The 14,528-nt window shown below is 38.2% G+C and overlaps 1 protein-coding gene across 1 annotated transcript in view; it reads right to left on the bottom strand.

The window, feature by feature from the left end:
* Positions 1 to 14,528, bottom strand: part of Gtf2f2 (general transcription factor IIF subunit 2) — a 162,421-nt gene that overhangs the window by 140,718 nt on the left and 7,175 nt on the right. Inside the window, exon 2 of the mRNA XM_003477472.5 lies at positions 9,666 to 9,739. Within this exon, the coding sequence (XP_003477520.1) occupies positions 9,666 to 9,739 (74 nt within the window). The remainder of the gene's footprint in view (positions 1 to 9,665; positions 9,740 to 14,528) is intronic.

Here is a 14,528-nt window from a genome sequence, read left to right as displayed (position 1 = left end):
AGGGACCAGCCTAGGGTACAGTGTAAGAGCCAAGTTAGAAAAGGAGGGTCATCTCCAAAAAGGGACTGGCTCACCAAGGAGTACGTCAGAGTCTAGCAAGTGACATCCACACAAAGACAACCTGAGGCAGGCTCTGCAGGGAGCATGAGAAGCAGGCATCCGACAGAGACAGAGACGAGCCTGAAGGGGAGCCCGAGTGAGTGAGGAGGGGATCCTGGCAGAGGCAGCTGAAGGAGGAGGCCAAGGTGGCAACTGCAGCCCAAGCAGGGAGATCAAAGCACTCACACACAGGGTGAACAAATCACAGCAGAGGCCTAAACAAGTAATGCATTAAGGACAAACTGAACTAGGCTTTTCACTTCCAGAAAAAAGGTACCAAAAAAAAAAAAGAAAGAAAGAAAGAAAAAGGTACAAATATGAAAAGCAAAAAAATTTGTAACATATCCTATGATATTGAATAGCAACTAGATAGTGATTTGACTTTATGATTTTCAACGCATAGACATGTAGATGTAAAAGTGTGTATGCGTGAATGTGTGTGTACACATACAAATAATATACTTCCTAACTGCTCCCTGAGAAAGCTTGAGAGTAGCAAGGACTGAGATATTCAGATCTTAGTTACTAAATATCATTCTCCTCTAAAAGGAAGAAGAGCTCCTTAGAGAAACAGCTGACCCAGGGCTCATACAGTAATGTATTATATCAGAAGAGGCTAAAATATCTCCTAATCTCAAAAAGTAAAAAATGGTGCTGGGTGTGGCGGCACACTCGGGAGTTCTGAGGAAGAAGGATCACCTCCAATTCAAGGCTGGTTTGGGCCACATACTGAATTCAAGTTCAGCCTGAACTCTACAGTAAGATCCTGCCTCAAAGCGAAAGAAATACTTCAAAGAATAACAACGGGCGGGGATTTAGCTCAGCGGTGCAAGTGCCTGCCTGGCAAGCGCTAGGTCGTGAGTTCAATCACCACTTACACCACTCTCAACTGTACACAAAAAGGGGCCTGGGAAATGGCTCGAAGGAGTGACACTTGCCTGGCATGCACAAGGCCTGGGTTCAATTGCCAGTATCACTAAAAAAGTTCAAATGGCAAAAACTATGAGTTTTTAAACTCATAATGAAAAATGCGACAACAGAACAAGCTAGGAGGAACTCTCACAAAGAATAAATGCTTTGAAAATGATCAGATTGCTGTTCAAAGGCATAAAATATTTTATTATTAATTTTTTAGCCTTATCATCATCCCAGTCCCGCTCTAAATATTGAACAATCTAAACATCAGAATAAATGATAAGGCAATGAATTGTGACCTGCTGAATGAAAACTCAAACTGAATCCATAAATTGGTACTCAAGTGAATACATTAAAATCTTTGGTAGTGAATAGAATATCTATATAATCCACCCCCAGAACATGTAATTATTACAAAGATAAAATAACAAATTTACAGAGAAGATTAAAAGACCCCTTAATCAAGTGGCCAAACAATACCACCAGTAAAAGCACATAAACCTTGCTAGAATGTTAGAGAAACAAGCTTCACCTTTATTACATTCCTGCCAAGGATGTGCTTCTAATCATCAAGAAGCATCAGACAAACTCAAATTTTGTAAAATAATTGCCTTGTAAATGTCAATAGTATTGACATTTATACAAAATAAAAGCCAAGGAAAGTCTTCAGAATGTCCTAGATTGAATAAAAGAAAATAAAAAGACCTGACAACAGAACGCAACCTAAGGTTCTAGACTGGACCACTGTTGTAAAACAGTATTGGGACAACTGGTAAACCCTGAACAACTGTACTACTTATGTACAGACATTCTGTGATTAGGCAGGAAAATATCTTCATAAATACACATTAGACCATTCAAAGATTAAGGGTATAATGTCAGCAACTTACTCAGGAAAAAGATAGTATAATTTCTGTTTGAGATTATTTTAAAATAAAAATCTCAAATAATTTTAAAGCATTCCCTATTCCTTCCTAAAGGTATGAAGCTGTTACTGATTTTTCTCTAAAATAAATAGCATCATAATTAACATCAATGTTTATCAATCTCTGTATTACTAACTCTGCATTGTTTCCATGGAATAAATTCTTTGAAAATGATCGGATTGCTATTTGAAGGCATGAAATATTTTATTATTAAATTTTTTTAGCCTTATCACCATCCCAGCCTCGCTCTAAAAACAAGTTCACCTATCTCTATTAGTAGCAGTGCCAGGAGCACAATCTTGAGCTGTGAGCGGTCAGAGCAAACAATGGGATTAAAATTCTACTTTATTTTGAGCAGCAATATTTTGTGTGTGTTACGTTATATGTATATATATATAATAATGTTGCCAAACTGCCTTTTAAAAAAGCTTATAGCAATTTAAATGGCTATCAACAATACAACACTGTTCTAAATCATTAAGAAATAGTTGCATCTCAGTGAATTTTTGTTTGCAGACTTTTTATTATTGGTGGGCCCCCACATGACTTAGAATATTAAATATTTTTAGAGACAAAGCTACAACGTAAGTGTGCCTGGGGAAAGTCATTTTAATATACAGGCTGCATGATTCATAATTATGACTTAGTTAAATACAACATGAATCAAACCCTTAAAAAGTTGAAGCATAACTGAGGCAAGGTGATGATAAAGAAAGAAGACTGAAATCAGACCCCCAAAATTCAAAGGCCCAATGGGCATCTGAGATGAATACACACTTCTCAGATGAAGAAATACAAACGGCAAATAAATACATGAAAAAATGTTCAGCATCATTGGTCATTAGAGAAATGCAAATTAAAATCACACTGAGATTCCATCTCACTCCTGAAAGAATGGCCAGGATCAAGAAAACCACCAGTAACAAATGCTGGAGAGGCTGTGGGGAAAAAGGAACTCTCCTGCACTGCTGGTGGGAGTGTAGACTGGTGCAACCATTGTGGAGGTCAGTCTGGAGATTTCTCAAAAAGCTGGGACTGGAAGCCCCATTTGACCCAGCTATTCCACTTCTAGACATATTCCCAGAAGATCTGAAAGCATCATACCACAGTGATATATGTGCACCCATGTTTATAGCAGTACAATTTGTAATAGCCAGATCTTGGAAACAACCCAAGTGTCCATCAACTGAGGAATGGATAAAAAAGTTGTGGTATTTTTATACAATGGAGTTCTACTCAGCTATAAAGAATGATCAAATTGAGATATTTATAAATAAATGGACGCAACTTCAGACCATACTCATAAGTGAAATAAATCAAACTCACATGTATAAATAACGAATAGTTTCCCTAGTATAAGAAATGATAAGAATACATAAAAGTATGTGGTAATCATGATTTCCAGTCATATTAATTTGAAGCCATATTATGTTTTCATTCATTAATTGGAATGGTTTTAATCTGGGATGTTCGATTTTATTGTCTGTGATAGTAGGAAGAGCTATTTTGAAGAAAACAAGACATCATAATTGCTAGTAATGATTTAATATCATCTTGTTTTAAAGTCCCATCAAGCTATTGTTCGTCTGTTTCCATTGGTTTTAACATGTTGTATCTTATTATATTTTACTATATGCGATATATAAACAAAATTTTTTATAGGCAAAGAGATAATATAGAAACCGTTGTTCGTTTTCTGTTAGCTGTTCTAAATACCCTGTAATGCTTCATTCTCTTGAATGGCTTCACAATGTCTTGATATGTTTGATGCTATAGTATACAAAGTTATACTCAAATTATTTCAAGGAAAGAGACACTATGATGACTACTATTATGTCAGGTTATTTGGTGGTGAAACACTATGATGCTTAAATTGTTCGGTTCTGACCTGTGTTGTTCTGTTGTTATGTCCTCTTTTATCTCAATCTTCCCTTTTTTTTCCTTTTTTTTTTTTTTTTTAAATTTTCCTTTTTTTTTAATTAAGGGAAAACTAAATTAAAAAATAGTGAGATATATTATAGTAATATTTTTGTTTTCCTATTAACCTGATTTGAACCCCTGTAATGCTCTTCTCATCTTGTTCTGACTGACTTTACTATATTCTGTTTTGCTTGATAGTATCAAGTTTGAGGGTATAGGCAACCACTTTGAAGGCAATAAGATTTACTATGATGCCCATTCTGGTTTGACTATTATCTTCGTTTGAAGTCCTATAAGGTCTCCAATGTAGGTTTTATTGGTCTTGTTTTGTACTGTTTTGTTCAATTCTACTATACCTGATGATATAGGCAACTCTTTTTAAGGTAGCAAGAGGCATAATGGTAACCATTGTTGATCACCTGGTATTCTGTTTTTTGTTTGTTTGTTTGTTTTTCTCTTTTTATTGGTACCAGAGATCGAACTCACAACCACCTGCTTGCAAGGCAGGTGCTTATGCCGCTGAGCTAAATCCCCAGCCCCTTGGTATTCTGTTTTTGTATCATGTACTATATCCATCCTTCTGTTCTAACTGACTCTGTTTTGTTTTGTCACATTTTTTTTTCTCTTCCAAAAAAAAAAAAAGTTATAAGAACTGTGGGAGTAATAAAACCCAAAAAGTATAATTGTTATTGTAAAAAAGAGAGGAAAAGTGATCTAAAGGACATAACTGCATGTATATTTAAGTGTGTAGGATAGGAAACCATATTAACGAGTTTTTGTTGGATCATTGAACAGAATTGTCTGCAATCTCACTGTATGAATGTCCACTTTGTATGCTTTAATTTGTAATTTGGATAACTTTCTACGATGACAATATGTAATCTATTAACTAGTGATTTCTTACTGTATATTTTTTTCTTGAAATTCTGTAATACTTGTACCCTTTTACTGCTTTGTTTTGTTTTTTTTCTCTCTTTAAATAATAAAAAAAAAAGAAAGAAGACTGGGTTTAAAATTAAGCTAAAGCAAAACTATAAACTAAAATGTAGTACATATTAAGGTATCCATAAAAATAATCCAAGTACAACAGTTTAAGAACATCACATAAGCTGCTTTATACAACAGCCCAAACGTTACCAACCATTAGAACAGGCTCTTATTTTCATCTTACCCACAGCTGGCTCTTTTGGGTCAGAACCACACTGGTGAAGAACTGTCAGCACCCAGTTCTTTCCTGCCTCTGCCTTTCCCCAGTCTCTCCACCCCCACCCTGTATCCTGGAATGAACCATCACCCTACGGAGCATGTCCTCACTCCAAGCAGAGTTTCCCAGCTTGTGGCCCATGCTGCTACTTTGCCTTGGGAGATGTGTGGGGAGGGGGTCCGCATCCACACATGAGACACAAGGCAGTGGGCTCTGGAGGACGTGCGGCATGAACACTGAAAGACTACTTCCCAGACATGTACGAAATCTGTGAAGTATTATCATCTCCTTTAACAGATGAGGAAACATTGTAAGGAACTTCCCCCCAAACACAGTGCTAATTAGTGGAAACATCAGAGGTAAACCTCAGGCCTTATTCCCAAGTCCAGACCCTTAATTAGTAAGCCACATTCTTTCTAAAGTCTTAACTATTTTCACTTTTTACCCCAAAGCACATTTTTTTTGGTCAAAAGATCTCATAAACTAGTCAATCTTCCGCTGGAAATCAATAGTTAGCCAGGCATGGTAGCACACACCTTTGCTATAATCCCAGCTCTCTGAGACTGAGGCAGGATTACAAATCCACGCCCAGCCTGGAAAAGTTAAGTGACTGAGTGAGACTTTCCCAAAACACAAAATAAAAATAAAGTTTTTGAAAAGCCTCAGCTCTAGCTCATTGTGGAGGTCCTAGGTTCAGTCTCCAATACAAAATCACTCCCTTCTAGTTTTAGAAATATTTGAAGACAGTTTACCTGGTTTGCCCTACATCTTCTCTTAAGGCCCTAATACCTTCCAACGTTCCATACTCCTCAGAGGACAATGACTAAAATAGATTACTTATCATTCCTGTTCTCATTTCATTGGATGAATTTACTTATCCACATCTTTGTCCAAGAGCAGCACTAAGAACTAAACATAATGCTGCACTATAAGCTAATTTACAAAGAGAAGAGTGAGCTTATCATTCCACTTCATTCTGAACAATAAACAGCTATTAATGGAGCCTGTTGTTTAAGCCACACAAGTCTGATGACTCATATTATGCTCTAAATCAACTATAGTCTTGATAATCTAGTCACATGTGCTGCTAAAACATTTCTCATCCATCCTACACTTGTACAATAGTGAATTTAGAAATTCGGCACTCGCAGTAAAAACTAAATTAGAAATATAAACAAGGGCATCTGGAGAATATAGCCGAAAGACCTCCTGGGGAAGGAGCTTTCATAAGCATTTCCATAGCAATCTTAGGCTATTTCTGTAAGTCTGTTCTCATCCCTAAAAGGTCTAGATCTTCTACAAGACTGATTGTCTGACGAGTGCAATGGCACATGTCTAGAATCCCAGCACCTGGAAGACTGAGGCAGGAGGACAGCCTGGGCTACGCACTAAGTTCAAGCACAGCCTGAATCACACAACAAGATCCCGGCGCAAGCAAACAAAGAAATAAATAAAAAAGACTGACTGCACACCATGTCAGGTGGCTAGATCTTTGATCTTCATATAAAATACACATGCACACAATCAGCTCTTATATGTCTCAAGTTAGAAATTCTTCTTTGGCTACAGAGTTGGTTTAATTTGATATAGTTTGGATTGGACCCAAGTCCTGGGTTTTGGCAGTACTGGGCATTTTACCAGTGAGTTATATTCCCTTTTTAGTTTTTTATTATGACACAGTATCCCACTAAATTGCCCGGGCTGACCTCAAACTTGCAATTTCTCTTAAGCTGCTGAAATCACAAGCATGTATTACCACACCAGATCACAAAATTCTCTTTTAAGAAATTATGTTGGCTTTCTTTTTTCTTCAATTATGATTGACAAAAGTGATTTAAACAGAAGGATTTCAAGTCACTTCAAAAGAATTTAGAGACTAGAACAGGAAAAAGAAGGAACAGGGGTATGGCCATATACCTAAGAAAAGGTAAAGGAAAAGTACAATAAACTTCATATAAAATTTACTGCGAGTGCTGAATCACATGGGCCACGGATTTACCTCAACAGTATAAGCACCTGCCTGGCAAGCACAAAGTCACGAGTTCGATCCCTGGTATCAAAACAAAACTGGAGTTCAGAGCTATGTATCGAAGTCAGCAAAATAGAGCAGAAACAGGCTTGAGAAATACTTAACTATGACGAGTGCAATAAATAAAGATGTTTTAAAATTTTGTCCGTATGTTAAGCATCCAAAATAATCTGTATGTAATCTAGAGGGTTATATGCCAAACTGTCATCACCTTTCAGGAGTGTGAATGGGGAAAACAGATGATATTTTATTTTGTGCAAAAGTAGTCTTAAAAAATAAAATAAAAATGTATTACTTTTACAACAAAAACACACAGTATTTCTGAGATTCTGGTTGGACCCTTGTAGGAATCAACAATACCAACACATGGAAGAATACACACAAACACAAATGTTTGTTAATATTTAGGGTAACCATATAGTTTACTGTAAAAACTAGGACACACTTTATTCAAGAGGCTAATGCAGGAGTAATGCCTTGAGCCAAGGCTAGCCTGGGCAACACAGTGAGTTCAAGCCCAGCATGTACTTCACAGTAGGACCTTGTCTCAAAAATATAAAAATTAGCCAGGCATAGCGGCTCATGGCTGTACTCCCATCACTCAGAAGTTGAAGCAGGAGGATCACTGTGCCCTCAAGGCCTGCCTGGGCTACGTAGGGAGACCTTGTCTCAAAACAAACAAAAAGTAAAAGTAAAATAATAAGAGGACACTCTGGAAAGTGGAAAAAGAGGAGGAGACTTCCTATTAAGCGAGGATGACACAGAAAACAGCAGTATGTCATTAAGACTTATTTAGCATGTCATCTTAAAAATCTTACTTTAGAGATAGAAGTATTTTGGGGGGCTTATGCAGTTTTCCTTGAACTTGGTTCTTTTTACTTAGATATTTTCTGAGTCTCCCTTTGTTCACACAAAAAGAATGATTTTTAGATTACTCAATCAGGTATTTTCTTTTTACAGAGATTTAAAGAAATATAATCTTCAGCCAGGCGTGGTGGCTCACACCTGTAATCCCAGCACTCGGGAGGCTGAGGTGGGAGGATCGTTGCGAGTTCGAGACCAGCCTGGGCTACAAAGTGAGCTCAAGGCCAGCCTGAACTGCACAGTGAGACCCTGTCTCAAAAAGACAAAAAAAAGAAATATAATATTCATGGTAGGGAAAGAGAACATCAGAGTTTATAAAGCATTTTAACAAACTACCCTCCTATGGGTAAAGAAAGCATTACCACCCACATTTTACAGACAAAAACACTAAGACTTACACTGGAGTAAGGCCCAAAGTCAAACAGTCATGCATAGCTATTTAGAACAAAAGGCCTCATTGTAAGCTTTAGCACAATCACCCCAGAAGCTGGGGTTTAACTCAGCAGCACAAGTGCCTGCCTGGCAAGTGCAAGGTCATGAGTTTGATTGCAGGTACCAAAAAAAAAGTACAATCACCCCAAAATACCACAAGGTGAAGCAGACTATTCTCCCTTAGCCTGTCCTTCAAAACATTTATTAAGTTTTATTTTTGTACCTCCCATTTCAAAATACCCTAATATAAAAAATTTTGTTCTCCTTAAGAGAAAAATAGTGACTCATCTGCAACACAAAGAATTCTACTTTAGAAAGGGAGAGCCATCATAGATTTACAACCAAAAATATGCATTCCTTTCCTCTTTCTAAAAAGGTTTTTTTTTTTTTTTAAGTTTCTTTTCTTTTTTCTTTTGTTTGAAACAGGGTCTCACACTCTACTGGAGGTTGGTCTTGAACTCACTATGCAGCCCAGGCTGACCCTCAAACTCACAGTAATCTAGAGTTCTTCCTATCTCAGTCTCCTGAATGCTGGGATTACAGGTATGCACCACCACTGCCAGTTTAAAGTTTCTATACTTTGAGACAGAGTCTCTCTATTTGAATGCAATATCTCCCAGGCTACCTATCCCCTTGGTAGCCCAGAATGGCAGAAAATTCACAAACCTCCAGACTGAACCTTCCAAGTGCTGGGATTACAGGTGAATGCTAGGATTACAGGCATGTGGCATCAAAACCAGCTTTCAATAAAAGTCTGACTAAAGCTGGTACTGTAGCTCAGTGGTAAAGGGCTTGTCAAATATGCATGAGGCCAAAGGTTTGCACCTCAGCACTAGAGACAAGATAAAGTACGACAACTCAAGAAAATGTAATTTATCTAGCATTCCACAAATACATTCATCTTACAAAATTAAATACACAAATAATTATTTTCATGTTATCTCACTGGATTCACATACAAGTCCTGCAAAATAGACAACTTTAGGGACAAGAAATCTAAATGCAAAAAAGTGCAATGGCCTACAAGTATCACTCATTGTTACAGCTAGTGTCTGGATGTCCCCCTAAAGCCTCATGCAGTGGGGTAAGAAAGTCCTCTGTATGTCTCCTGACAGCCACTTACTAACCCACTCCGAGAAGACTTCCTGATGCACTCTTATTTCTCAACTTCCATGTAAATTCTTTATCTGACCAATAACTGTACTCACATTCAAAAGTGCTTATAAAATTTTCAAAATGAGCTTATAAAAATGTCAGTAACACACAAATAACTTACTTGGCAATCCGAAGTTTCCCAACTTCACCTCTTCCAGGGGCTTTAGTCCATTGCTGTGACAAATACTTAGGAACCTAAAACAAAGTAAACATTTTCAGGTGATGACTTGAGGTACCCACGAGTTATATAAAAGGTCTAAGGGAAACATTTAAAATGTTAGATTATATAACTTATGTAATATAATCAGTAAATAATAGCGTCACAATTTAAACCCTGACAGTCTGGCTCCAGAGTCTACTTTCTTAATCATGGTATCTGTAATAGGATACATGCCATCAGATGAATTTTAATTCTAAAAAACAAAAATGGAATAACATATGTTGAATCTTCACTTTTTTTGAGAAGTAGTCTGGGTCCTATAATCAGTACATACCATTAAGGTTATACTATTATGAGGAATAAAAGTATAAAGCATACACTTCATGCAAAGCTAGTACTCAATGAATGTTAGTTGTCACTGTAATTTCTTCTAGTAATCCTGGAATAATAATATGAACATGAATGCCTGAGTTGGGAAGCAAAAAAAAAAAAAAAAAAAAATCTATGTAGCAAGATTTTTTATTTGGGAGGAAAAAAACCCTAGACTACTAATCAAATAAACTGCAGGATGTTGAACATAGCAAGAATTAAGAAACAGAAGGGTAAAAGACCCTGATTATCGAGTCCTGACCTAGATCCCCAATCTCCCAAACGAGTGAAAGTCAAAGGCCAAATAAAATGAGACAAGTATGATTTTAAGGCTCCAGGAGGGTCAAAACCCTTTAGCTGAGCTTGAGAGACTGAAGGCTAAGACAAAGACTTCTCTGGACCACCCATTTTTATTTTTTTTTAAGCTTTTTTTTGTTTTGTTTTGTTTTTTTGTTTTTTCTTTTTATCAGTACCAGGGATCGAACTCATGACCGCCTGCTTGCAAGGCAGGTGCTTATGCCACTGAGCTAAATCCCCAGCGACCACCCATTTTTATTAGGTCCAAAACAAAGGGCAGAGAAACTGAGGAAAGTGCAGGCAATGAGCAGGACCTTAGAAGTCACTTCCAGGAGGTCTCCAAATAATGAATCATGTCAATTTAGGAGAACCATCTTATCATGAAGATATGGTAAGAGTGAGACTGTAGGAGTAATTTCTGCAGCTGCAGTCTCTACTTAATTGATGTTTGAGCCAAGTATCCGCAGCTGTGGCCTTATCTTCCCCTTGAGGCATCTCTGGCCTCACAGACCACTGCAGGCCTCAGCCAGGCCCAGTGATTCATAGAGATTCATTTACTATGAAGAATCAGCTCCCATCACCAGGTAAGGGACGTAGGCCTAGGACAGACTCACAGATAAACACAGAAAGCCAATTAGTTAATTTTAAATTCTGCTCAGAGCCGCTTCATAGTTGTCTCCAACACTATTTGTTCAATTATGCATACATCTTTCACACTAAAATTTACTGAACTACTGCTAAGTTGCAGATCATATGCAAGAGGTTCACAAAGAGGAAGGGAAATGGAGCCATCAGTGTCAGATATCATGGTAACATTATATATCCATCATCCCATTTAACCGTTCCAATCACCCTGCAAAACTGTTATCATTCTCTTCATTCTCTACAGAAGAAAACTGAATCTAAGAGGGCTTTTGTTGTTGTTTTGTTTTTTTTTATTTTTGTTTTTGTTTTTGTGCCGGGGATCGAACTCACGACCTCGTGTTTGCCAGTCAGGCATTTACGCCACTGAGCTAAACCTCCAGCACATGTTTTGTTCTGTTTTGTTTTTGAAATAGGGTCTCTTACTCTGTAGCCCAGGCTGGCCTTGAATTCACAGCGATCCTGCATCAGCCTTAAATCTGAGAGGTCTGAAACAATATGTAGCTAATATCGGATACAAAATTTGACTCTAAGTCTGATGTTTGTATGCTTAAAAATTAGATTATGTAAAAGGTCTAAGAGAAAGATTTAAAATGTTAGTAAGATTTCAGCTATACTTTACTCACTCAAACAAGCTTAGAAAATCTGCAAAACTCCTAATGATAACTACTATCTACCTATTAGATCTCCTTTGATTATGAATGACAGAAAGTCCCCTTAAACATAAAGAAGTTTTATTGGCCCAAGTAACTAAACATTCCAGAGGTAGCTTTAAAGTAGCTTAAAGCTCAAATGATGTCCCCAAAGATTTTCACCATTTCCTATGTCTTTTGTCTCCCAAGCTGACTCAATTCTTAACAGCCTCCCCCTTGAAGAGCAACATGGCTACAGCAGCTCACATAGAGCAGGGGGTCCTTCTCAAAAGTCTCTAGTCCAAGTGTGCTTCTTGTGCCACTTATCTGGTCATTTGCCTATCACTGTACTCAGAGATGAGAGTCAATGACATCTTTGGGGAGGAGTAGTCAACACCCCTTAGAATTATATCAACTAAAAACAGTAAGTAAAAACTTACAGTTTCCATAAGTAAAATCAAAGTGCTGTTTCAATGTTAGAGCAGGCAGGTACCAATTAGTCAAAAAGTAATTAGTGGCGCTGGGTAAGTTGGGGTCTATACACAAAAAAATGAAGCTAGACATCTCTCGCATCAGTTACAAAAGGTACTTAAAACAGAAATTGAGAATAGTGTTTACTAGAGTCTGCAAATGTTAGGAAGAAAGGTTAAAAATGAGAAAGATTGATCAATGGCTACTAAATTGAAATTAGAAGTTGTAGTGTCCTATTGTACGATAGGGTGACTACAGATACTATATACCGCATACCACACATACACACACACACACACACACACACACACACTTGAAGGAAAGGATTTTGAATATTTTCACCATAAATAAGTAATAATGCCATATGGTTTCTCATTAATACATACAATTTTTATGTCTGAATCAGTTAAAATTAAAAAAAAAAAAAAGAAACAATCTTGCTAAGAAATTTTTAAAAAGCAACAGCAAATATTCATAAGATCTGTAGAAATACTATGGCAACATCAAATAAAGTTTCTGAATCCCTGGACCATATAAAAATATCATCTTATGATCTTAATCTTGAAATATTACCTAACAAGTTAGTCTTTGCTCCCTACTGTGTCTTTGATTTTTAACTCCAGGGAACTGACACCTCAATTACCCCAAACAAAAAACTACTTTGTACACATGGCAGTTTACTCTTCATCAATCACAAGTCCAATTCCCTAATAAAATGACTAAAAAAAGATGGCATCTTTTCTTCACTATGTTACAATTTAATGGTTCAAACAAACCTACTTCCAGATACTTTAAGACTTTCTCATTGTTGATAACAGTATCCCTCCTATCCGCTGCATTTCAAGCAACCATCCTGACCACAGCACAAAAATAATACATAAATAAATCCCAGCCCTCTCCTCAACACTTTCAGTCCCAGTAACGTCATCTGTCCTTTCAGTTCACTGCCTGACTAAGCATCTTCCCACTGTTCCATCTGCTGTCTTTGCTTTTTTATTTTCGGGACTGGAAATCGAACTCAGGACCTCGCACTTGCCAGGTGCTGCCAGAGCTACATCCCTGGCCCTTCAGTTCTTTCAATGGATCTAGATTTCATGGTCCACCATCATAGTCTTCCTCGCCCCTCTCTCACTGACCGGGCAGAACCTCAATCCTCACGAAAGCCTCATCTTCCTCCACTTTTGAGCCTGAGCAACTGGGGAAATACAATGTTGCTAATTAATTGGTCTCAGGAAGCAGTTACAAACCTCAGCCAAGCCCTGCCATGCCTCCCAGCCCTGAGGGATGCCTCCGGTAACCGGTCTCCCCAGTCAGTCACTCCCTCACTCCAGATGAGGCAAGCTTTCTTCACTTCTCAAACCTACCACCTCTTCCTCCTCACTGCCTCTGCGCTCCTGACCTAACTTCCTTTTCCACTGAGAAAAAAGAAACAGGCCTTCTAAATCTACCACCTACCCACCTGGTTCTTTTTAGTCTGCTTTTCCCCTTTTGAAACAATGAGCTACGGCCAATCCCTCCACTGTGCATATTCAGCTCCTTTCCCAGGTCCCTCAAACCAAGGGACATCCTCTCCTGCACCCTCTTCTAGGCTTCTCCACTGCCAGAACAACAGCCAGAATAACAGCAGGTAACAATTAGGGCGCACACTTCACGTAGCAGGAAGACTCTAAAAGGGACCCCAATAACCTCCATCTGCTGACATTGTATTCCTGTATAATCTCCTTTCCTTTTTTAAAAAATCGGTGTATGTCTGCACTGTGTAATAGCTACATCTGCTCTGAGGACTCTGTACATGTATGTCATACATCTTAATCACTGTTGATCCCTAACTTCTACCCGGCCCCATTTCTTTCCCATCCCCAGAGCCTATTTGGTGTCTCTTACTATTGCTCCTTTATTTCTCTCTCCCTTCCTTCAGTGTCAGCAGGCCCTGGAGTCATGGCAAAGGCGGACTGCCAATTCCCTCATCAGGTTCCGTAGACTGTGACTTCTGTCGTGCTCTTTTCATTGTGTCCTCCGTTTGCTTGCTGTGGCTGTCAGCGCAAGCTGCAGGTCCCAGCAGCCCATGTGGAAGCCCATGTGCACCGAGCAGGTGCAGTGAAGGGCCGGCTGGAACCACAAGACTCTCGTTCAGCAACTCCGGAGGCACTAAATTCCTCCGACTACTTCAGGAGCTTTGAAACAATCTTTCTTCAGGCAAGACTCCTGTGATGGAATACACTCTTGCTGATCCCTATGGCAGCTGCTATTGCCAGGACTCATGGCCCACAGAAACTGTAACAGAATTAATGTGTTGTTTAAAGCTATAAAGTCTATGGTAATAAGTTATGTAGCAGTAAATATGATACAGTACCCAATAAGCACTATTCTAAAGGCTTTAAGTATATTAAAATTTCAATCCCCACACAATGCT

The sequence above is a fragment of the Cavia porcellus genome, unplaced genomic scaffold, assembly GCF_034190915.1.
Source record: "Cavia porcellus strain 051 isolate PalLab524CR breed Dunkin Hartley unplaced genomic scaffold, mCavPor4.1 scaffold_21, whole genome shotgun sequence".
Classification (NCBI taxonomy): domain Eukaryota; kingdom Metazoa; phylum Chordata; class Mammalia; order Rodentia; family Caviidae; genus Cavia; species Cavia porcellus.
Note: the sequence above shows the minus strand (reverse complement) of the source record. Positions and strands in the feature narration are given on the sequence as shown.